Here is a 26,105-nt window from a genome sequence, read left to right as displayed (position 1 = left end):
TCTTGAAACAGCAAAGGTTGCACTGCAACAAGAGCTTTGACTTCTCCCAGCCTCTCTCCACACTCAACATGGGAACATAAGAACAAAGGCCAATGTAGTCAAGGTTCCTGGTCTCATAGCGGTCAATGGGAAGCCCATGAGATGGGCCTGAGTGCGAGAGCACTCTTCCCCAGCCGTGACTCTCAACAACTGGTATTCAGAGGCACACAGTGGTACCTCAGGTTAAGAACCTAATTCGTTCCAGAGGTCCATTCTTAACCTGAAACTGTTCTTAAACCTGAGGTACCAACCACTTTAGCTAATGGGCCTCCTGCTGCTGCCGCGCCACCGGAGCACAATTTCTGTTCTCATTCTGAAGCAAAGTTCTTAACCCGAGGTACTATTTCTGGGTTAGCGGAGTCTGTAACCTGAAGCGTATGTAACCTGAAGCGTCTGTTACCCGAGGTACCACTGTACTGTCTTTGAAAGTGAAGGCAAACCTAGCCGTCATGGCTAATAGTTCATAGCAGCTTTTTCCTTTGTATAATCCTCTTTTGAGAGCCAGTGTAGTATAGTGGTTAAGAGTGGTGGACTTGTAATCTGGTGAACCGGGTTCGCGTCTCCGCTCCTCCACATGCAGCTGCTGGGTGACCTTGGGCTAGTCACACTTCTTTGAAGTCTCTCAGCCCCACTCACCTCACAGTTTGTTGTGGGGGAGGAAAGGAAAGGAGAAAGTTAGCCGCTTTGAGACTCCTTAGGGTAGTGATAAAGTGGGATATCAAATCCAAACTCTTCTTCTTCTTCTTCTTTTAAAGGTATCCAAGCAGCGTCCGAAATTGGCCAGGCACATTTTGCACCTGGCTATCAGCCACCTGGGACCGAGTGAAGTTTCCTGGGCGCCAGGATAGCGCCTGAGGTCTCCACCATCTGGAGGTGCGTGCCTGGGGATCCTCGGACCTTTGCTGTTTTCACACACATCCTGTAGAATTCTGTCTGTGATACAGTCCTACCTCATGTTATGTTTGCTTCATGTTACGTTCTTTCAGGTTACGTCCCGCAGCGACCCGGAAGTACCGGAAAGGGTTACTTCCAGGTTTCGCCGCTCACGCATGCACACAAGCCCCAAATCGCGTACCTGCGCAGATACGGCACTTCAGGTTGTGCTCTTTTAATGTTGCGAACGGGCCTCTGGAACAGATCCCATTAACAACCAGAGGTACCACTGTATTTTATCTGCACAATCCGAACAAATTTCAGGAACCCTAAAGTTGCATTGAAAAATCTTACTTTTGAGACATCTGCCCCGAAATGGCAACTAGGCATTCTGTTTTGGGCGACTGTAACCCTGGTTCAAGGAGCCATTTGGTGCCTAACTTAGATATCTGAGTTTCTAACACTGCGTCCAAGTTGGTGGCTATCACAACCTCTTGTGAAAGGAAATTCCATAGTTTTAACTGTGCACTGTGTGAACAAGAGCTTTCTTTTGCCTGTCCTGAATTGTCCACTATTCAGCCTCTGTGGATGGTCCCGGGTTCTAGTATATGATGAGAGAGGAAGAAAAATGATACTTCGAGGAGAGAGCTGAGCTGCTTGTACAGAAGCATCAAAATGACGAACACACCAGCCCACATCAAGGCCACTTCCTGTGATTGCTCTCCTACCTAGCAACAGGATGTGTGCAGATACCACAAATGCAGAGAGCTGAACTGCTTCAAACCACACACACACACACACACACACACAAGCCATGCTGAAGCCACTTTCTCCATGATGTTCTCCCAATGAAGCAAGATCTGCATGGAGCTGAGCACATAGACCAGACTCAACTTTCTTTGCCTTAGTCCTTAGACCTCAGCAACACCAGACAAGATAACAAAATTTAAAGCAGATAATACAATTGAAATAAACTTTTTTTAAAAAAAAACTAAAAAGTAAAGGGACCCCTGACCATTAGGTCCAGTCGTGGCCGACTCTGGGGTTGTGGCGCTCATCTCGCTTTATTGGCTGAGGGAGCCGGCGTACAGCTTCCGGGTCATGTGGCCAGCATGACTAAGCCGCTTCTGGAGAACCAGAGCAGCACACGGAAACGCTGTTTATCTTCCCGCTGGAGCGGTACCTATTTATCTACTTGAACTTTGATGTGCTTTCGAACTACTAGGTTGGCAGGAGCTGGGGCCAAGCAACAGGAGCTCACCCTGTCACAGAGATTCGAACTGCCAACCTTCTGATCGGCAAGTCCTAGGCTCTGTGGTTTAACCCACAGCGCCACCCGTGTCCCTTTAAAAAAATAATAATACTCACTATCTAAAACTTGTAACTAGTAAAATTGCATATAAAAATGTATACAGGAGGAGAAATTCTCACTAAAGTGCAGTTGAATTTTCAGCAGAATTTTTTTGGGGGGTGGGGGGAGAAATCACAAACTGATGTGGAAATGTGGAAAAATGAACTTAAGATTGGAGAAGCGTGAAAGTGAGAGGAACCAAAATCGGCATATGTAGCCATTTCTTCTGATGGCAAAGCAGCACACCCAGCGCAAGGAATGTGTGGCTGACAAGGGTGAAGACGCAACAGATTCCCTATGGCGACGCAATAAAGGAAAATTATCTAAAGATGTTTTATAGATGGAACATAACACCTAGCAAAATATTCAAAATATATAAAACAAAATCCAAAATGTGTTGGAGGTGTAATCAAGCAGAGGGGACGCTGCTACACATGTGGTGGACCTGTAATAAAATTAAGAGCTTCTGGGATATGGCATATGAAGAGCTGAAGAAAATATTTAAACAAACCTTTATAATAAATAAAAAAACCCAGAAGCTTTTCTGCTGGGCATATTAGACTCCAACATTGCAAGTGTAAATAAGAGAATATTCCTGTATGCAACATCAGCAACAAGAATCTTAACTGCAAAAAAAAAAAAAAAAAAAGGAAAAAGAGATAGTACCAACAAAAAAAAAAAAGAGTGGCAAGAGAAATTATTTGACTACCTTGAATTGGCCAAAATGACAGATACAATTAGGGGACAATCTAAACAAAAATTCCAAAAAGAATGGGGAAAATATAGAGATTACCTAAAAAAGCAGTGTCCTAAAATCAATACCTGGACTTGCTTTGAGTAATTTCTGCAAAACAAAAAATGGTGTGAAAGTATAAAACATAGGGAAAAGTAGGGAAAAGGAAATGAGAAAGAAACAGTTTACCAAATATGAAATTAGACCCGTGTTGAGGACGAAGGAAGCCAATTAGAAAAGAGTAAGAATTGAAATACCCAACAAAAAAAATTATAATTTAGGCAGAATATTTGGACTAGTTGATATGTATTTGTATAATTTGGAACATTCAGTGTGATTGGATTGTTAAAATGAAATATTTTTTTTAAAAAAAAAGAATTGAAATAGGGATATACGCTTATTATTTGTTTTGTATCTGTATTTTTTTTAAGGTCTGTTCATTGTGTGTGTTTGTGTTGTAATAATAAGCTAATAAAAAACATACATATACATATACATTCCCTATGGAGATACTTCACCTGCATGTGCACAGAGTTGCACCCTACAGGATAGAGCAGATCATCCCACATGTTTTGCATAACTTATTTGGCTTTTCCTAGTCCCGGGAGCTAGGAAATAACCAGGGCCGCAAGCCCTGCTCTTCCACCACCCAGCTAGAAATCCAGTTCACATTTCATGCTTGAAGGAGAGTCTTCTCTCAAAACAAACGTATTGCGAAACACACACAAAACGCCCAACCACTACTGTTTGGCCTTTGCCTCTATTCATGAAAAAGCCATGCCAAAAATAAAATAAAAATGTTTTTGAATTGCATTCTTCCTCCGAGCAGCTCACAAGGTTTACACATCATTTCTCCACCACCACCACACCTTTTTCTCAGGCAGGTCAATTATCTTTCTGCCTAACAAAAGTTGTGGCCAAACAGGGATTTGAACCCAAATCAGCTGAGTCAAAGCCCAGCATTCTGCCCAGGACACCACACTGGCTGTGCTCATTTTGATGCATCCTAAAAATGAGAATAGATTGCAGCCTCCCACAATTCATGCTCATGATATGCATCTGATATACATGCAATTCCTACACTTCTCTTTTAGGCTAAGCAGGTTGCTTCCAAAGAACATTTTTTAGAAGGGCATAGTATCTGCAATGAAAGATGGCTCTGCAGGAAAGCAAGGGAAACTTATACACTCGTGAGCCCTGAATTTTCACATTGCCAGAGCATTTATTCCGCTTGCTCAGGAAGCCATACTTCCAGATAATTATCAGCCAAACTAGATCAGTAAACCATTACTGATCGGATAACTAAGTTGCCTTCAGCGTTTCTTCTTAAGCCACTAGACTTCCCTCTCGGATTGATGGATTCTGACAAGCCTTTCGTTCACTTAGATGCTTTGCAAAGTTGGGAGACGTTAACAGCGCCAGAAAAGCTTGCAAAAGTTCACTGGCAGGCTTATAGCGGAAGAGGATTGCACACAGATCTCGTACGTTGTTTAACTTTACACAATTCCCAGAGGAGCAGCCCTGTTAGGCTGTCACAGCCGAAACAAACAAGAGGCTTGCGACACTTTAAAAGGCTAACAAATGCATGATGGCATAAGCTTTTGCAGAGCGCAGCCCTGCTTCCTCTGGCGCATAAAGTGTTATCCTCAGTTACTCGTTTATATGTGCATGGCTTGAGGGGAATGGGGGATTGCAAACAGTGAGGTCAGGAGGGAAATGAAGCGAAGAATACGCAGAACAGCAGCCACAGTAGTTAGTGATAACACAGAAATTCTGGCGTCTATATGCTAATTAACACATATAGTGTGATTATGGGAGGGGAGGAAACCCACTAAAACTTTGTCCCAGTTCTTTTTTGCAAGCCAAATCCTATGCATATCATCTCAGAAGTAAGTCATAAGAAGAAAAGAAAAGCAGTAAGACTGAATCAGGTACCGTATTTTTCGCTCCATAGGACGCACTTTTTCCCCTCCAAAAATGAAGGGGAAATGTGTGTGCGTCCTATGGAGCGAATGCAGGCTTTCGCTGAAGCCTGGAGAGCGAGAGGCATCGGTGCGCACCGACCCCTCTCGCTCTCCAGGCTTCAGGAAGCTATCCGCAAGCCTTGCAAGCCCGGTGGGAGTTCCCGCGGGCTCACAAGGCTTGCAGGCAGCAGCCTGCAGCCCCGGCGAGTGTCCGCAAGCCTTGCGCGCCCGGCAGGAGGTCCCGCCGAGCGCGCGAGGCTTGGGGCAGCAGCCTGTCGCCCGAAGCACGGGGAGCCCTCCGGAGGGCTCCCCATGCTTCGGGCGAGTGTCTGCAAGCCTTGCGCGCCCGGCAGGAGGTCCCGCCCAGCGCGCAAGGCTTGGGGCGGCAGCCTGTCGCCCGAAGCACGGGGAGCCCTCCGGAGGGCTCCCCGTGCTTCGGGCGAGTGTCTGCAAGCCTTGCGCGCCCGGCAGGAGGTCCCGCCGAGCGCGCGAGGCTTCGGGCGGCAGCTTGTCGCCCGAAGCACGGGGAGCCCTCCGGAGGGCTCCCCGTGCTTCAGGCGAGTGTCTGCAAGCCTTGCGCGCCCGGCAGAAGGTCCCGCCCAGCGCGCAAGGCTTGGGGCTGCAGCTTGTCGCCCGAAGCACGGGGAGCCCTCCGGAGGGCTCCCCGTGCTTCGGGCGAGTGTCTGCAAGCCTTGCGCGCCCGGCAGGAGGTCCCGCCCAGCGCGCAAGGCTTGGGGCTGCAGCTTGTCGCCCGAAGCACGGGGAGCCCTCCGGAGGGCTCCCCGTGCTTCGGGCGAGTGTCTGCAAGCCTTGCGCGCCCGGCAGGAGGTCCCGCCGAGCGCGCAAGGCTTGGGGCTGCAGCTTGTCGCCCGAAGCACGGGGAGCCCTCCGGAGGGCTCCCCGTGCTTCGGGCGAGTGTCTGCAAGCCTTGCGCGCCCGGCAGGAGGTCCCGCCCAGCGCGCAAGGCTTGGGGCTGCAGCTTGTCGCCCGAAGCACGGGGAGCCCTCCGGAGGGCTCCCCGTGCTTCGGACGAGTGTCTGCAAGCCTTGCGCGCCCGGCAGGAGGTCCCGCCCAGCGCGCAAGGCTTGGGGCTGCAGCTTGTCGCCCGAAGCACGGGGAGCCCTCCGGAGGGCTCCCCTTGCTTCGGGCGAGTGTCTGCAAGCCTTGCGCGCCCGGCAGGAGGTCCCGCCGAGCGCGCAAGGCTTGGGGCGGCAGTCTGTCGCCCGAAGCACGGGGAGCCCTCCGGAGGGCTCCCCGTGCTTCGGGCGAGTGTCTGCAAGCCTCGCGCGCCCGGTGGGAGGTCCCGCCGAGAGCGCGAGGCTTGGGGCGGTAGCCTGCAGCCCGAAGCACGCGAGGCTTGGGGCGGCAGCCGCGGGGGGGGGGAATAATTTTTTTTATTCATTTCCCCCCCAAAAAAACGAGGTGCGTCCTATGGACCGGTGCGTCCTATAGAACGAAAAATACGGTAAGTGCTGGAGACGCAAAGAGGTTGCATATGTAGAGGACTTGTAAAAGGGAAAAAGAGTATTGGGAAATGATCCATAACGAATTGAGAAAAATGTTTAAAAGGACTTTCCCCAAAAAACCCAGAGTCCTTTCTGTTGGGGAGAATTCAGACTGAAATTCCCAAGTGTCGAAAAAGGTTATTTATGTATGCCACTACTGCGGCCAGTAGGGACGCAGGTGGCGCTGTGGGTTAAACCACAGAGCCTAGGGCTTGCCAATCAGAAGGTCGGCGGTTCGAATCCCCGTGATGGGGTGAGCTCCCATTGCTCAGTCCCTGCTCCTGCCAACCTAGCAGTTTGAAAGCACGTCAAAGTGCAAGTAGATAAATAGGTACCGCTCCGGCGGGAAGGTAAACAGCGTTTCAGTGCGCTGCTCTGGTTCGCCAGAAGCAGCTTAGTCATGCTGGCCACATGACCCGGAAGCTGTACGCCGGCTCCCTCGGCCAATAAAGCGAGATGAGCACCACAACGCCGGTGTCGGCTACGACTGGACCTAATGGTCAGGGGTCCCTTTACCTTTACTATATGTACAAATATCTACAAGCTATAATACACAAGCAGTTCATACAGTCAAACAGAGTACCTGGCTGTACCTTAAGGCAAATAAGAAAACCTTTCTCTCTCTCTCTCTCTCTCACCACACTCTTCTACACCACCACACTTACTGCTGGACAGGTTTCCCTTTTAATCAGAGGACAGCCAATCAACTGACAGCACATTACTGCTGAGTCTTTCTGACTCAGCACTTCCATAGAAAGTATTGCTGGCTGATTGCATCAGCTAGCAAACTCAAACCTGCAGACTTACTATCTCACACAGCATTCTGTGAATCCCGACACCCTGTTCTCACAGTGGCCTGCCGGGAGCCCAGAAGCAAGACCACCATACAAGAAGGCTCTCCTCACTTGCAATTTATGACAATGGGTATTCAGAGGCATACTGTCTCCAAAGCAGAGGCAGAGAACAGCACCAGTTCCAACTATTTGCTCATATTTGGATGTGAACGGATTTGTTTTCATGTATCGACTGACTGGTGAACTCCCAGACCACTTCGACTGCAGCTTCAGAGCTCTTCAACCCCCAATGACTAGCGGAAGCCAAATACAATCTACTGAGTAAACATATGCAAAGGTTGCTTATACAGTCATTATTGCTTATACAATTGGTTCCGGAAGTCCTTTCGGCTCCTGAAACCGTTCAGAAACCAAGGCGTGGCTTCCAATTGGCTGCAGGAGCTTCCACACTCAAGCGGAAGCAGCACTGGACGTTTGGCTTCCGGAAAATGTTCAGAAACTGGAACATTCACTTCCGGGTTTTCGGCGTTCGGGAGCCAAAATGTAGACGTACCAAGGTGTTTGAGAACCAAGGCACAACTGTACTTTGCATGACCTTACATTCATTGCAGAAGCTACTCTACCAAAAGTTGAAATTCTCAAGCCAGTTTCTACCTTCCTTGTAAATTCCACGAAGTTGTACAGACAATCAAGCCCTGGTTAGAGAAATCTAGCTCTCAGACACTGAAGAACAATGAGCTCAACTTTAAAATGCATTGCATTTCCTTTGCACTGAAATGAATGGAGTGGAGTACATATTGGCAATGTAATTTACACCATGAATTGTGTAAGTTACATCATTTCACCACAAACAGCGAGACAAATAACGTAGTTCTTGATGGAAGGCATAATGCAGTGGAATTGAAACAGTGCTACATAAGACGAATACGGAACAGAATGAAAAAGCCACGCCTTCTTGCATCCCGACAACCAAGCAATAGTTTGTGGTTGCTACCAGCTGAGTCTATTCCAGTGCTTCTATGGTGCATCCCACAACATTAGTGTAATTGCAGAGTTGGAAGGGACCTAGTCCTACCCTATGCAATGCAGGAATCTCAGTACACGGTCCCCCATTCAGTTTGAAACCGGACCAGATCCTGCTTAGCTTTGCAAAGCTGCTAGCTGTCAGGGGACTGCCATCGGAACAGGGGAGGGAGGCAGAGACGCCGTTGGGATACAGGGAGCCACAGAAACTTCTGAAGAGCAGTTCCTCGTCCAGCGGTGGGAAAAGCCACACTTCCAGTGAAGAAGAGAGGGAAGGGACCAGCCAAGCAAGGAGAGGGCTCGAAGATGCTGCTGAGAGCCCAAGCGCCTCACCTAGCCCGGTTGGCCAGGAGGCACACACGCCACTTCCATCGCCCAGTTTGCGCAGAGGGGTGAAACGCAAGGAGGGGAGGTGGAGGTTTGGGGTGTCTAAGATCTTATGTTGGGGGGGGGAACCAGAAGGTGCCACTCCCGGATTCTGCAAGTGACTAAGACGGACATGAACCGTGTGTATCTGCACTGTAAATAGTTTGCACAATGAAACCTGTAAAAGACAGGTCAGAGTCCTGCCTGGTTACTCACGAGCAACCACCACCCAGCATCTGACACTAGCACTTTTATTGCTGCCTGTGTAAGATAAAAAGGAGGAGATCTCTCATATTCATCCTGGATTATGCAACAGACAGAAGCAGCAAGTTTCAGTGGCATGGCAATCCTTTTTTTCCTCCCTCCCAACTTGGGCAGGATGAAATTCTCACACTGGACTCTGGAGCCATAGTTCAACAATCCATCGAGACAGAAATACTCCTCTCTATTCAGTCTGGGGCCTTATGGAGTACCTAGCAGCTCCTAGAGCAGGGATAATTGACATGTGTTGATGGACTTCAAATCCCAGGCTGCCCCAGCCTCTGTGGTCAATGTTTAGGGAGAATGGGGAGTGTTAGTCCAAAAACATCTGGAAGGTTGCAGTTTAGCCATCCCTGCCTGAGAGATCAGATCTGTGGAAGCCTCATCAATCTGCAACAAAGCACTCAGGCTAGAGAAAGCTCAGGCAGCTTAATATTTCGCATGGAAGACGATGCCACAAAAGTAAATACGATTTCACCACCTTAGTACATGAAAAATTAAGGCAGTATGTGCTTTCCAGCATACTTACCGAATTAATTATCCCCCGGAGGGCTTGGAATCCTTCCTTGACTGGGAAGACTTGCTCCTTAAAACCAGCTATCCTTTCAAGCTAAGGAAGTAAGGACAAATGCATTGGCAAAAAAATACGAACAGCTAAACCAGCTTTTAAAAAAAAAACATCACAGACCAGTATCCTGGTTTCACTGTGGCCAACCAGATGTTCACGGCAACTGATATTCAGAGGCCTACTGCCTGCAGCAGTGGAGGGAGAACATAGCCATTATGGCTAGTCACAAACTGAAGGATGCATGAAGGAGAACCACACAAGAAGATGGGGCTGTTTTTTGCTCTTTGTAGCTGTTCTCAGTCAAAGAAAGATGTTGCTTAAAAGCAACTTGTATTTTTAGCTGGGGTAACAGCTGCCAAGAAAAACAGCAAAGCTTTGGCCATGTGTACAACTCTTCCTCCTGTCTGTATGTCTGTTCCTTGGGTCCTGGTCCAACAACGTTCATTTTATTTATTTATTTATTTAAGTCAAATCTGTGCCTCGTCTTTCCTATGAGAAGCTTTGCCCAAGGCATCAGAGACCAACCGCCAATGAGAATAGACAACACTGGGTTAGACTGGCCAATGGCCTGGCTCAGTGTAACAGGGGTGGATAACCTGGGGCCCTCCAGCTGTTGCTGGACTATGATTCTCACCATCCCTGGCCATCAACCAAGCTGGCTCAGACTCTGGGGGCTGTAGTCCATCACCATCCTTTAGATGGCCACAAGTTCCCCATCCCTGCAGCAGATGGTAGCTTCAGACTTGGCCTCTACATGCAGCAGAATGAGGAGGTGACAGAATGGGACGTACCAACCTGCAGGAGGGGGATCATGGTTTTGAATGCTTTCCTACATGCAAGATTCACTACAAACACAAACTGCTTTGTCATATATATATATCTACATCTACATCTACAGCTGTAGCTGTAGCTGTATCTACCGTAGAATTGTAGAGTTGTGCCCTGCCTCCAATGGAGGTCCCTGGGCAGCAACAGGAGAACAGGCCTTTTCTGTTGCTGCTCCTCATAGAATCATAGAGTTGGAAAGGACCACAAGGGTCATCTAGTCCAACCCCCAGCGATGCAGGAATCTTTTGCCCATTGTGGGGCTTGAACCCACAGCCCTGAGATTAAGAGCTTCATGCTCTCCCTACAGCAATAAAGCATAACACCATACAATAAAATCCATCTACACAAGTTAAAAACATACATTGTGGAAGGATGCATTTTGTAATTGCCTACATAGGCCTGGATGGAATAGGAAGGTTTTTGTGTGTTTTAACATGGAGGGAAGTGGAGGGACAATTCAAAATAGGTATGTCCTACTGACAACCTAAGGATTTTGCGCCTTCATTCTGCTGCATATACAGGGCAGGTCTCCTAGAAGCTGTATCCAATACCAAGGAAGTGCGTAAATCTTCAAACATTGCCAGCAACTTGTTTATCGTCTCAACACGGTGTCCTGTAATATAGCCCCTACCTGGTCTTGGTCAAAATCAAGGACTCCGACGCAGTAGACTCTTGCTCCCATATCCCTGGCAAGCTCTGCCTTGAATGGAAATAAATCAATAAAAGTTTTATGCATTTGCTAGAATATAACAAGGTCCTGGTCTGACGGCATTGGCTACCAATTCATTTCTGGGCCCAATTCAAAGTGCTGGTTTTGACCTATAAAGCATTAAACAGCTCAGAACTGCAATACCTCTCCCCATACGAACCTACCCAGATCCTGAGATCATCTTCTGAGGCCCTTCTTCATGTGCCTGCTCCACAAGAAGTTCAGAGGGTGGCAACACAAGAACAGTCCTTTTCAGCTCCCCATTGGTGCAATGCTCTCCCCAGAGAGGCTTGCCTGTCACCTTCATTATACACCTTTAGGCGCCAGGCAAAATCGTTCCTCTTTAACGAGGCCTTTGATTGATCCAATGCCCTTTTAAAATGTGTTGGGGAGGGGGGTTACTGGGTTGCTTTTCTTTCCATTTCAATTATGTCTTTTGTGATTTTTATCTTGTGATTTTGTCGTGTGAACCACCCTGAGATCTGTGGGTATAGGGTATAGGGACGTGGGAGGCGCTGTGGTCTAAACCACAGAAGATCAGAGGATCAGCAGTTCAAATCCCCGCGACGAGGTGAGCTCCTGTTGCTCTGTCCCGGCTCCTGCCAACCTAGCAATTTGAAAGCATGCCAGTGCAAGTAGATAAATAGGTACTGCTCTGGCGGGAAGGTAAATGGTGTTTCTGTGCACCCTGGCACTTGTCACAGTGTTCCGTGTGCCAGTACCGGTTTAGTCATGCTGGCCACATGACCCAGAAAACTGTCTGTGGGCAAATGCCGGCTCTCTCAGCCTGAAGCAAGATGAGCGCCACAACCCCATAGTCGCCTTTGACTGGACTTAACCGTCCAGGGGTCCTTTAACTTTTCCTTTACAAATTTAATAAATAACAGCAACAACACAAAGGGAAGCACTGAACTAAGGAGGAGGCACAGTTTCAATTCAACACTCACCTCTTTTTCTGCATATTGCGGTATATACCCTTGCAACTGTCCATCCGTCAGAGCGATGATGATGCTGTTTGACTTCAAGGCTCCGACCTCCTTGATCTGCTTATTTGCCTGAAAAACAAAAAATGTGTGCTTATCACTGTCATTGGGGGGCTGAGAACTGGGACAAGAAGAATATAGCCATTTCAGATAAGGAGATGTGGGCTGTTGAAATTATTAACAGTTATAATAACTAATGAGCTAAGGGCCCATTAAGCTGAGGCCAAGTTAGACAAAGTCGATTCAGGAATCTTTTGCTCTATGTGGGGCTTGAACCCACAACCCTTGCTTGGCTGGGTTTTTTGAGGGGTTGTTTGTTCTATAGAACCAGGAGGAGGGGAAGCAACTGGATTGGGGAGGGGAGCTTCACCCCATTGCCCCTGCTATGGTCCTGATCTAATCTACCCTCCTGCTTTAAAAGAAACAGCCACACAAGAACTAAATATGTAACTAATTCCATGTCACAATTGACCCAAGAAGGGCAAGATATCTTGAACAGCAACAAATCATAAAATTATTGTTTGTAGAGTTGGGATGCAATGGAGGACTCATTTGCCCAACGTGGGGCTCAAACTCATGACCTTAGATTCAGAGTCTCATACTCTACCCACTAAGCCATGAGCCACTATATCATTTAACAGAGAGGGGAAGGAAAACCTACTTCTTTTATTCCTTCATGTATGTACGTTTCACCTCCTGGCTTAACATTACTCAGCTCTTCAAGGCCTCTCTGAATTTCATTCCTGAAAATGAAGAAGAAAGCAAAGGATTATTAAACATTGTATTGAAAATATTGCTGAATCCTTCAAGCATCCCTGATCCCATCTGGAAAGAGCTTAAGAAGAGAAGAAGAGTTCTGCTAGATCAATCCAAAGGCCCACATAGTCCAGCACTCTGTTCTCACAGCGACCATACGAAGCTTGCAAGGAGAACCTGGGTGCAACAACCCTCCCCACACTTGCGATTCCCAAAAACTGGTATTCAGAGACTTACTGTCCCCAATGGTGGAGATGCAATAAGGTCAACCTTTGGTACTAGCCATGATGGCTACCGTCAATGAGATATAGTGGTACCTCAGCTTATGAACAGTTCTGCTTATGAACGATTCAGGTAATGAACTTTCGCAAAACCAGAACTTTACCTCGGTCTAAGAATGGAAACCAAATGGTGGAAGGGCACCGGCGGCAGGAGGCTTCATTAGGGAAAGCACGCCTCGGTTTAAGAACGGTTTCGGTTTAAGAACAGACTTCCAGAACAGATTAAGTTCGTAAACCAAGGTACCACTGGACACTGAAAACACCTGCATAAAGTAGGGCTGGGCGTCATATTGATATCTTGTCTAAAACTGACTTGACGTCCATATTGTGATATTGGTTTCATAATTTTTGACATGGCAACATATCCCAAATCATGGTGTGTGTGTGTGTGTGTGTGTGTGTGTGTGTGTGCGTGATGCAAAAATCACAATGTGGGGAAAACTGTGAAACCAACCAATGCCTCTACATAGTTCCACCCTTATTTCAGACATCATGATATACAGTGGTACCTCGGGTTAGAAGAAGAAGAAGTAGAGTTTGGATTTGATATCCCGCCTTTCACTCCCTTTAAGGAGTCTCAAAGCGGCTAACATTCTCCTTTCCCTTCCTCCCCCACAACAAACACTCTGTGAGGTGAGTGGGGCTGAGAGACTTCAAAGAAGTGTGACTAGCCCAAGGTCACCCAGCAGCTGCATGTGGAGGAGCAGAGACGTGAACCCGGTTCACCAGATTACAAGACTACCACTCTTAACCACTACACCATACTGGCTCTCAGTGGGTTAAGTACTTAATTCCTTCCAGAGGTCTGTTCTTAACCTGAAACTGTTCTTAACCTGAAGCACCACTTTAGCTAATGGGGTCTCCTGCTGCCGCCGCGCCGCCAGAGCACGATTTCTGTTCTCATCCTAAAGCAAAGTTCTTGACCTGAGGTAATACTTCTGGGTTAGAGGAGTCTGTAACCTGAAGCATATGTAACCTGAGGTATCACTGTATCAGTCTCTCACGATGCTGAAAACCAGGCATCACCCAGCCCTAGCATAAAGTGGACCCCCAAATCCAAATTTTGTAAGCAGAAATATATTGCCCATAAAAAGGCAACGCTGGAAAAATACCTGATAGCAGGCATTCACAACTGCCTCTTTTTCTGCACAGTTCGATTGAATCTTATGTGCGTTTAATTTGTGCGATTTCAGCCTTGCGTGGTTGAAAGCCGGACAGTTGAAATTGTGCAAGTTAGACTTCCGGGGGCGGCGCGAACGGCAATGGCGGTCCTCTTCTGAACGGGAGAGGAGGCTCCGCAGGCAACGGGTCGTCCGCTACGGCGAAGCGGAGACCCATTCCGGAAAACCCCAGGCGGTAAGAGCCTGGGGTCTTGAGGCTCGGTGGGCGCCTTGAGCGACCCTCCAAGCGCAAAAGGAACCCCGTAAGGGGCTCCGGAGCGCGGAGGGGGGTTGCGGCGCTGAGAGCTGCTTCACAGCCTGAGGAGCGAAGCCGCGCTGCTACTGTCGGTGAGCGCTGATCCCTTTTCCTGCTAAATTACGGATTCGGACGAAAAGCAACTAACTTGTGAGTAAAAGACTGAGTCACTTGAAATTAGAGACTTTAAAGGGAAAATTTAAATTGGCTTGAACTTGGCTGAAAGCGGAGAGACGTGGAAGCAGGAAGTCCGTCTTCCGCAGCCATTGAACTTGAAAAAAGCAATCAGCTGGAGGAGTGGAGGCTGAAAGAAAGAGATCCTAAGTTTTACAGATCTAAGCATCTATTGAACTTGCACCTTAAAGTAAAGACTTTAAGCTAAAGATTTGGGATTATTACTTGCACTTGACTTTCCTCCTTTTATTGGATTACAAATTAGAAGGTGAAACCCAGAGTCAGGAGCTGCCTGAGCACTAAGGGAGCTGTCAGTACTGCGGATTTGGATACTGTATATTGGAACTTGAAACAATCTGAGGGTATTGAGACCTTTTAAATTTGAAACACTCTTTTTGGAGATAAATAAGCACTGTCTGTAACAAAGTGACCATTTATAAACTCTGCTAAACATTTGTATTTGAAGGTTCTTGGACATTAAATTAGACTCTGAAAGACATTTTAAGCTCCCTCTAGAGGATTGGATTAAAACAGTGACTTTACATGCACATTTTACTTTCGATTCCCTTGTTGTCTGCTTGCTCTGGACCTTTCCATTCCCATGGGAATAACTCAGTGTGACCTTGACTGACAGATAACGTTGGAATGAGTGGCACAAGAAAGAGAGGGAGACCTAAACAAACAACTTTAACAACTCTAACCTCAGCCTCACAGACACGTAGATCATCTGTACCTACTTTGCCCTCAGAAGTGGAGGGAGAGGGCGAAGCAGAGCAGTTACAATTGGAAGATATGGCCTCAGGAGTATCTGTTTCTGTTCTAGACAAAATTTTTGAAAAATTGGAAGCTTTGGACAAGAAAGTAGATGCGCAATCAGCAAAGATTGACAAAAACACAGAATGTCTAAATAAATTAACTACACAAGTGGTACAGAATGCACAAGCAATTGGACAGTTAACGGAGGCCTCAGCAGAAAATCGGAAATTGGCTGAGGACACCAGACAAAAATTAGAAAATTTAGAGCAAGAGGTAAGACCACTCACTAAACAAGTTGGGGAACATCAGATTTATCTCTCCATGATAGAACTGCGAAATCGTGAGAATAACTTGAGGATTAGATCACTACAAGAGGCAGAAGAAGGACATCTAACTGAGTTTTTGACCAAAGAATTCTCCAAGTTCTGGAATTTGGAAGAAAAGGACTTTAAAATCGTGTCAGCTTTCAGACTTGGAAGATTCATAAAGAAGGAGAGGCCCAGAGACTGCTTGATAACACTGAGATCAAAGGAGGAAAGGGATAAGATCTTGGGCCTACATTTCGTAAAATCACTGGAGGTTTTGGATAGAAGAATTGAAATCTATAAAGATATCCCAAGACTACTGCTGGATCTTAGAGCCGCCTATTCTGAACTTTCTAAACTACTAAGGAGCAACGCAATTCCATTCAGGTGGGAATTTCCCCAAGGAATATCTTTTACCTTTAGAGGGAGAAAGGTTAAAGTAAGAACACTGGAAGAGAGAGACAAATTCCTGTCTACATACGGAGAGGACCTTCAAAAAGGAATTGAACTACCTTCTGGGCCTGAGGCAACGCCAGTACCAACATCAGCACCTGTGGAACCTGAAGATCCTGAGAACAAGATACCACCCCTTGAAAAATAACCAGATAATTCAGGATGTCTCTGCAACTGTTGAGCTGGAATATTAATGGTTGTAACATTCCGGAAAAAAGGAAGAAAATATTTCATATATTAAAAAAAGAACAATTGGACATTATTTGTTTACAAGAAACACATGTGACGAGGCTCCACAGAAAAGTGTTAATAAATAAAAGATTGGGCCAGGAATTTGTATCGTCGGACAAAGTTAAGAAGAGAGGCGTGGTGATATATGCAAAAGAGAGCCTGTCACCTAAATTCCTATTTAAAGATGAACATGGAAGAATTTTGGCTATTGAGATACAATATCAAGGAGAGAAACTGCTGATATTAGGAATCTATGCACCTAATGAAGGGAAATCGGAATTTTACAAGAAGTTGCAGGAGACAATGCTGGACTATCTAGACTACAACAACATCATAATGATGGGAGATATGAATGGGGTTGTATCAACTAACATGGACAAGTCACAAAGTCAAAATGTTACAAAAGACGGCAGACTACCTAAAACCTTTTTTGAAATGACTGACAATATGGATTTGATTGACATTTGGAGGACAAAGAACCCACTAGGAAGAGAGGGAACATTCTTTTCTGAAGCCCAACTGACCTGGACAAGAATCGACCAAATATGGATTTCTAGAGGCCTGGCACCTAAGGTCAGAAAAGTGGAAATCTGCCCAAAGACCTGCTCCGACCATAATGCAGTAAAGATGGATATGACACTATTACCAACTGGATCCTTTATATGGAAGATGAATGACAATTTGTTTAGAGATCAGGAAATTACCAAGAAGGCCCAAAAAGTTTTGAAGGACTACTTTGAGATAAACATGAATAATATGGTGGAAAAAAGAATAATCTGGGACGCAAGCAAAGCTGTAATGAGGGGATTCTTGATACAACAGAATGCAGTAAAGAAAAGAACACAAAATGAGAAAAAAAGATAAGATCCTGGATAAAATAAAAGAATTAGAGAAGAAATTAAGAGTGAATCCGAAGTCACAGCCAACTCTGAGAGAAATTAAACTTTATCAAACACAATATTCTAAATTGATAAATCAGGAAATTGAATGGAAGGTTAAATTAATGAAACAAAAAACGTTTGAGTCGGCGAATAAATGTGGAAAACTGCTAGCTTGGCAGTTGAAGAGAAGACAAAGATTAAATACTGTTACAAACTTAGAGGTTGATGGAAAAAACATCCAGAATCCAGTGGATATCAGAAAGTGCTTCCAGAGATACTTCAAAAAATTATACACCCAAGGGCCGCAAGACGATGTTGAGATTAAACAATTTTTGGCAAAAAACGGACTATCTAAATTGTCACAAGAAAATAGGACAATCCTGAATTCTAAAATAACACGACAGGAGATCGAACAAGCCATCCAGAACATGCAACTTGGCAAATCTCCAGGACCAGATGGGCTGACCTCCAAGTACTATATGACATTAAAAGACTATTTGATACAACCTTTGATGGAGGTCAGCAATGAAATTATGGAGGGGAAGAGGGCACCGGAGTCTTGGAAGGAAGCGTTTATCACATTAATACCAAAGTCGGAAGCTGAAAAGACACAACTTAAGAACTACCGTCCCATCTCTCTTTTAAATGTGGATTACAAAATATTTGCAGACATTTTGGCAAATAGATTTAAAAAAGTTTTAAATGAAGTAATTCATAAGGACCAGGCCGGCTTTCTCCCAGGTAGACATCTGTTTGCTAATACAAGGAACATTATTGACATTTTGGAACTTTTGCAAACAGATATAAATACAAAAGCAGTTTTAATTTTTATAGACGCGGAGAAGGCCTTTGACAATATCTCCTGGAAATTTATGATGGGAAATTTAAAAGAGATGGGAGTGGGACGGGGTTTTGAGAATGGGATTGAGGCGATATATTCAGAACAGAAAGCTAAACTGATAGTTAATAATGTGGTTACAGAAGAGTTTAAAATTGAAAAAGGGACACGACAAGGTTGCCCTATTTCCCCTTTGTTATTCATTTCGGTTCTGGAAGTGCTATTGAACATGATTAGAGGGGATCGGTTGGTGGAAGGAATTCAGGTCGGTCAGAAACAATATAAATTAAAAGCTTTCGCAGATGACCTGGTTTTGACCTTGCAGAAGCCAGAGCCCAGTACGAAAAGAGTATTACAACTGATTAATGACTTTGGTCGGGTGGCTGGATTTAAACTAAATAAACAGAAAACTAAGGTTTTGGGGAAAAATTTGACTGATACAGAGTCAGAACGGTTTCAGAATGAGACGGAACTTAATGTGGTTAAAAAAGTAAAATACCTAGGGGTAAACATAACAGTAAAAAATCTAAGTCTATTTAAGGACAATTATGAAAAATGCTGGACAGAAATTAAGAGAGACTTAGATAGTTGGTCAAAATTGAAACTTTCTTTGTTAGGCCGAATTGCTGCTATCAAGATGAATGTATTGCCAAGGATGTTGTTTTTATTTCAAACACTTCAGGTTTTGGACAAAACGGAGTGCTTCCAGAAGTGGCAGAGAGACATTTCTAAGTTTGTCTGGCAGGGCAAAAAGCCCAGAATTAAGTTTAAGATTTTAACCGATGCAAAACAAAGAGGGGGCTTTGCCCTGCCAGACTTAAAGTTGTATTATGAAGCCGCAGCGTTTTGCTGGCTAAAAGACTGGCTACTTCTTGAAGACACTGATGTGTTAGATTTGGAAGGGTTTAACAATGCCTTTGGATGGCATGCATATTTATGGTATGACAAGGTTAAAGCAAATAAGGCCTTTAAGAACCATATTGTCAGAAAATCATTGTTTAATGTCTGGACAAAATATAAAGACTTGCTGGAAAATAAAACACCAAGGTGGCTTTCACCTTTGGAAGCCAAGGCCCGAAAAAGACCCAATATGGAGGCTAAATGGCCAAAATATTGGGAAATACTAGAAAAGGATGGAGACAATTGGAAATTGCAGAGTTTGGAGAAAATGAAAGACAAAGTGCGAGATTGGTTACACTACGCTCAGATTAAAGAAGTTTTTAAAAATGATAAGAAACTAGGGTTCCAGGTGGAGAAATCGAAATTAGAAACAGAATTGCTAGAACCAAAGATTAAGGTACTTTCAAGGATGTATAACTTGCTGTTGAAATGGAATACACAAGACGAAACGGTTAAATCGGCTATGATAAGGTGGGCACAGGACATTGGGCACAATATCATGTTTGAGGACTGGGAGAGGTTGTGGAGTAATGGATTGAAATTTACTGCATGTAACGCTCTGAAAGAAAATGTAATGAAAATGATTTATAGATGGTATATGACCCCAGTCAAACTTGCTAAAATTTACCACCTGTCTGATAATAAGTGTTGGAAATGCAAAGAGTGCGAGGGAACGTTCTTCCACCTCTGGTGGACTTGCCCTAAAGTGAAGGCGTTCTGGGAAATGATTTATAATGAACTGAAAAAGGTATTTAAATATACCTTCACTAAGAAACCAGAGGCTTTCCTTTTGGGTATTGTCGGCCAAGGGGTGGCAAAGAAGGACCAGACATTTTTTATGTATGCAACAACAGCAGCAAGGATACTTCTCGCAAAACATTGGAAAACTCAAGATCTACCCACACTGGAAGAATGGCAGATACAACTGATAGACTACATGGAACTGGCTGAAATGACCGGCAGAATCCGTGACCTGGGAGAAGAGAGGATTGAGGAGGACTGGAAGAAATTTAAGAACTATTTACAAAAGTATTGTAATTTGAGTGAATGCTAAATAAGATGCTAGATCAAAATAACTGAGCACCACTAAATTTAGAAGTTTTTAAGAAAATAAGTAAGACTGTGAAATTTAGCTCCTTCTGAGAATTATAAGATTATGAAATATAGAAGGGATATAAGAATTTAAATAAGATGATAAATTGCTGACCAAATGTTACAACGATGAAAGTGGGAGCGGGAGATGTGAGGAAGTCCAAAGAAAATGTGAAAATATGTTAAGATCAATGTTATATTGCTTATTATGTTTATTTTTATTGTAAAACCTAATAAATTGCTTTAAAAAAAAAAAAAGAAATTGTGCAAGTTAAATGCATGCAAGGTTTTCCTGGTGCAAAAAGTGCTTTCAAGCTCTCTGTCTTGCTTACCAGGCAAGGCTTGCTCAACCCACCAGCTCCAAGATGCTCTGGGATGCTCATGCGAGGATGGTTCCAAGGGTTTGAGTATATGGGTTTTCATGTATACGCAGAACCCTTGGAACCTAACACCCACATTTGCAAATGCCGATTTTTTGAGGCACCGTTGATCCCTTCCCTGCTCCTCACCCATAAAAAGCCTTAAGCCAAAATCTAAAAGGTAAGATTGGGAAAACTTGCACAAAGCAATTTATATCTGTACTGGCAGTCCTGTTTTCAGCGGAAGACATGCTGTGCACTATAGATGGCAGCTGAGCAAGTTACGTAAAAGTTAATGCAATCTGTTTAATCCAAAATATTTTACACTTGGTGTCTATTGAAAACAACTTGAAAATGATTATGTACGAATGCAGATTACAAAGCAGACACTTTGTGCTTGCCAGAAATGAGTGGCAGCATGTCCACAGGCCCCGCAGCGCTTCTGCTGCCAAGAAACAAACGACAAATCAAGTTCCAGTCTTTCTGAAACAGATTTCGCAACGCAAAAAATAGCTCTCGTACAATCAGTTCAGTTTTATTTATCCAGCATACAACCAAGACCTCCCAGCAATCTGACACCTCCAGACCTATTTCAGCTCTGGGGCCCAATGAACACATATATATATTGTTTTTAAAAGAAAATCTAAGAAAGAATAAGATTCTGCAAGCAAGGGGGGGGGAAGCAGGTTGCCATCTGTCCACTAATATTCTGGAACAGAACGTAAGAATAGCCTGCTGGATCAGAGCAAAGGTCCATCTAGTCCAGCATCCTAGCTTCACAGTGGCCGCTGAGTAGCCCACAAGTTGGCTGTGATACCAGTTGCAGTCTCTCCACCTGCAATTCCCAGAAACTGATAACCAGAGGCACACTTTCCCCCGACTCTGGATTTTCTTCCAGAAATATATCTATATAAAGAACCACATTCTGAATTCCATCTCAATCCCTGGGACCAACTGCCCTACACCCCAAACATATTTCAACAACAAAAGCTGAGATTTACACAATTGTATAGGGGACGCTTTGCTGAAACAAAGGCGAAGCAAAAACAAAAAGACCAACGACGCCAATTCCTAAGAGATGGACACCTTGCAATAACAGACCCGTTCTGTGAGACTCGTCTTAGAATTCAAGACAACAGGAGGAAAGGACGATCACGTTGACGGCAACTTGGAGGCTGCTCTGCATGTGATGAATGGTTACAAATAGAACGTCTCCTCTCAATGCAACATATGTGCATGAATCTCACACCTCTGCCTTTCAGAAAAGGCACATTTATATCCCCAACAGTTACCCTGCCTACCCCTCCTAACAATTGCTTCAACAAGTCTTTCAAACTTGCAACCGAGAACAAGGAAGAAGATGGCTTCGTCCCAATTAATCCACTGCCATCTCCAGCTAACACAGATTTAGACTGCACTTTAGAGTGTCTGCAGTGCTCACGTACCTTGTCCTGGAAATCCTTGCAACATAGCTGAGTTGGCTACAGCATGGTGCAGATAATGCCAAGGTTGCAGGTTCGATCCCCGTAAGGGACAGCTGTATATTCCTGCATTGCAGGAGGTTGGATTAGATCGGTTTCCCCAACTTGGGTCTCCTCCAGCTGTTTTTGGACTACAACTCCCATCATCCCTAGCTAGCAGGACCAGAAGTCAGGGATGATGGGAAGTGTAGTCCAAGAACAGCTGGAAACCCGAGTTTGGGAAAGCCAGGACTAGACGATCCTCAGGGTCTCTTTCAACTCTGTGATTCTAACACTGCAAGGTAGGAAGCATCACCTGCAGTAGAATGGAGTGGCCTGTAATACTTGAAGGCTGCATTGAGAGCAGCGGGGTGCAATGGTTAGAGTGCTGGACTGGGACGTAGAGAGATCCAGGTTCAAATCTCCATTCGGTCATCAAGCTCAATAGTTGACCTTGGGTCAGGTGCTGCCTCTCAGCCTACCTTACCTGTTGTGAGGATAAAATGGGATGGGATGAACCATCTACACCACCCTGAGCTTGGAGGAAAAGGGATGTATAGATGTAATAACAGGAAATAAATAATCCTGCATTCTGAAAGCAACCGCCCATCATGGCTGCTTGTGATTCCTGCATTGCAGGCAGTTGGTCTATACAGTGGTACATACGCTTCAGGGTACATACGCTTCAAGTTACAGACTCCGCTAACCCAGAAATAGTACCTCGGGTTAAGAACTTTGCTTCAGGATGAGAACAGAAATTGTGCCCCAACGGCGCGGTGGCAGCAGGAGGCCTCATTAGCTAAAGTGGTGCTTCAGGTTAAGAACAGTTTCAGGTTAAGAACAGACCTCCGGAACGAATTAAGTACTTAACCCGAGGTACCACTGTATGAGTCTCTTCCAACTCTAAACTTCTATGGGTCTTTGAAAGGTGTCCTTATTACTTATAACAAGGAGCCACTACTGGCACTGAATTGGGCCTAAAGCAAATTCCTCACCAACGGTAAAACTGTACTATTTAAGAAACACTTCAGGTGATTAAAAAGGAACCGCAATTTTATTACTGGTGGGGAAATTGCCTTAGGCCTAATTCAGGGCCAACTTAATTCAGTGTCACTTAAAATAGTATTTATTAGCATCAAAAGCTAGGGGTGGATGGTGGGGAAAGCAATGTTGCAATTTGCTTACCTGTCTTGTGTTAATGGAAGAATGACCGTTGCTTGCATGGAAAACACGATGAAGGAGACCCTCATCTGGTTGCTTTTAAAGACAAAGAAAAACATCCATCTCAGAGACATAAATCAAACAGCTGTGCCCACGTGCGTTTCAATGGGATCTGTGTCAAGACAGGACTCTGAGGATCTCTCCATCTTAACCTTTATGACAGAATCCGAGTAAACACAAAGCCCACACAGGAAATAGCTAACATCTAATATCTCCCTCCTTGCTCAGCAGTTCTGTATTTCAGCTGACATACTGCATAATCGTAAGAGCTGTGCCAATCAGACCAAAAGCTCATCTGTACCAGCGCCCTGTTCTCAAGGCGGCCAGCAAGATGCTTTTCGGAAACCCCAAAGCAGGATCTAAACAGGGTTTTCTCCGCCGATGGGTCCCAGCAGCTGCTGTCCGGAGTGGCACTGCCTCTGACGTCCTGCCAAAGGGCCAACCTTATCTTATACATATCTGTAGTTTATAAGAGTGGTTTTTTCTGTTAAAATGAGAATTTAATACACACTTTCATATGGAATTGGATCCTGCTAGTGGTTGAACTGTGTTCTGGGACGCCCCACTGTGTTTAGAACGCCTGGACAATATAACCAAGCTGCGGTGGAAGTGAAAGCTTCTGAATTTCTTCTCCTGACTTCAGAGGGGAAGGGAGAAAGTGAGCCCAAGGCTCCCTGCAGCTTGTCCCTGCTTAGGCATATTGCACCAAACCATGGTTTAGTGTGACATCTGAACACAGTCACTCTGGCCCCTATAAAGACTCCCAGGTCAGGACTGCTCTTTGGTCTGAACAACTAGGAGATACTGTACCTTGTTGGCTGTAATAAGCCATCTAACTTTGCCCCCTTCTGTCTTCTCTTACCCCACCCTAAGCTCAAAACGACTGGAACCATCACTCAATAGAGCTCTTTCCCTGCAAATGCTGGGGCCAGAACTGGGACCTTCTTTGTGCAAATGATGTTCTCTGTTGCAGCTCAGCCTCAGTCCCTCTCCTAGGTTCTACTGAATTTGTCTCCATACATAAACAGGTAGTTATATGATCTGGTGTTAGAAGTGTCTATAATTGTCGCAGCCAAGGTGGTTCTCTGCAAACATTTTGGACTACAACTCTCATCCTTGATCTCTAAGAATAATAGTGAAGGACTGGTTTTGTTTTCGTTTTTCAAATTTAAGGCATCGTCTTAAGTAGCTCTTTCAGTGGGTTTGGCTTAACAAAAATGATACGCAATTTCATTACCAAATACTTTTCTTTCTTCTGCATTTTTAAATTCCACTATCCAGAAGTTCTGTCATGATAGGAAGCATAGGAATACTTTAAAAAAAATAAACATTCTCACTGTAATTTCGAGGCTCTTAAAAAGATAGAAAACGTGTGTTGTGCTGCTACTGCAGACCTACATCTCTCAAGCCCAGCAAAATGGGAAACAGATGTACAACTCATACCGGAATGATCTAATTCTTATAATGAAACCTGCTCCGCGTTTTCGCCATATGCTGTGCTGAGCAGCATTTATCAACCATTAAGTAGTCCCATTTCTCTTTTAAAGGGGGGGGGGAGGGGAGGGAAGAAATCTTATTAAGCTGTTAAGAACTGTTCATCAGAGGATTCAGCCAAATCACTTTTATTTCAGCCAATTCAGCAACAAACAAACAAAGTGGAAGGGTGAGGCCTCTTGGCTGGAATAAAGGATGACCAAAAGGCTTTGGAATGGCCAATCAGATCATTTTTGGAAAAGATAAACATCTCTTTTGCCAGTAACTGAAAGCCTGAGCCACATGGCTTCTTTGGAACAACCAATTAGATCCTTTTTATTAACTTACCGTGTGTGTGTGTGTGTGTTTCAACTGCATTCCGTTCCTTGTTCTACAGAAAACTCATTTTTTGACTTTAGGAAGATAGATGCTAGCAATATGCAATTAAGGCCTGCCTAGTTCACATGACTTTTTGCTAGCTGGTCTAGCTGACAATCGCCTTCTGTATCGCATTTTCCATAGGAAACAATTAACTGCAACAAGGTCTGAGCAGCTACTTCCCACGCTCCCAGTGCCTAACCAGGACATGCCTAACCAGGACTGGAAATAGTCTATATTTTATTCTTAATATCAGCCTCTTATTATTTCTAGGCAGCACAAAGTATTAGGAAGAGCAGAATTAGTAGAACAGGCAGATTTTGCATTCATTTGCTTAGATTGCACAATTGATCCTGCTTCTGCTAGCCATGGAGAAAAACAAGGTGCTACAAAGAACGACAGAAGCTCCAGCTTCTAATAGTTCAACAGACACCGCCTGCATATTCACAAAGCCATATCCCCAGACGCAAAGCCCAGAACAGGCACAGCCAAAACAGTACCCTTGAGATGTCGCAGGACTCAAACTCCCAACAGCCCCAAGACAGCATGGTCACTGGTCAGGGATGATGGGAACTGTAATCCAAAAATATCTGGCAGGCACCATGTTAGCTATCCTGGTTGAGAAATGCAGTATTTTTGTTCTGCGAAAGCAAAAGAAGAAAAGTTGCAAAATTCTGTGTCGGACACTAAATTCTCTCCTCATGCAATGCAAGTTGGATCCTCCTAACAGAGGGTCCATGTTGTGCTCGGCCCCTGAAACTCTTCCCCAACCAGCTTGTGGGCGGGGCTTGCCCCGCTCCAAGCTAGTGGTGCCACAGTTATGCCACAGGCATTTAGCCAATTGGCATGGTGGCAAAGGTTGGGGGTTGGGCATTGGGGGTATCTATTTGGCAGCGTGACGTAGGGACCTCCTTTTGCTTTGCGCTGCCCAACACCAACCCATTAATTAGGTCGTGTTTGGCCTTGCTTTGGACTTTGGTTGGTCGCCTGTTTTGGAACAGGGCCCGGGTAGGAATTTTCCCCAATGTGGCAGATTGGCTGTGGCCACTTGGTTTTTGGCTACCTCTTAGCAATCGTCACAGCTTTGCAAGGTTTGGCGGTTAGGCATTGGTTTAGGGGAATGTGGAGAGGGGA

General features: G+C 45.0%; 1 protein-coding gene across 1 annotated transcript in view; it reads right to left on the bottom strand.

Moving 5' to 3' along the window:
* ANTXR2 (ANTXR cell adhesion molecule 2) overlaps positions 1-26,105 on the bottom strand; it is a 164,626-nt gene that overhangs the window by 125,936 nt on the left and 12,585 nt on the right. Inside the window, exons 3-7 of the mRNA XM_081020939.1 lie at positions 23,085-23,156; positions 12,659-12,740; positions 11,962-12,069; positions 10,937-11,005; positions 9,439-9,519 (exon numbers count right to left, since the gene is read on the bottom strand). Of these exons, the coding sequence (XP_080877065.1) occupies positions 9,439-9,519; positions 10,937-11,005; positions 11,962-12,069; positions 12,659-12,740; positions 23,085-23,156 (412 nt within the window). The remainder of the gene's footprint in view (positions 1-9,438; positions 9,520-10,936; positions 11,006-11,961; positions 12,070-12,658; positions 12,741-23,084; positions 23,157-26,105) is intronic.

The sequence above is a fragment of the Podarcis pityusensis genome (genome assembly GCF_964106645.2).
Source record: "Podarcis pityusensis genome assembly, chromosome: 9".
Lineage (NCBI taxonomy): Eukaryota > Metazoa > Chordata > Lepidosauria > Squamata > Lacertidae > Podarcis > Podarcis pityusensis.
Note: the sequence above shows the minus strand (reverse complement) of the source record. Positions and strands in the feature narration are given on the sequence as shown.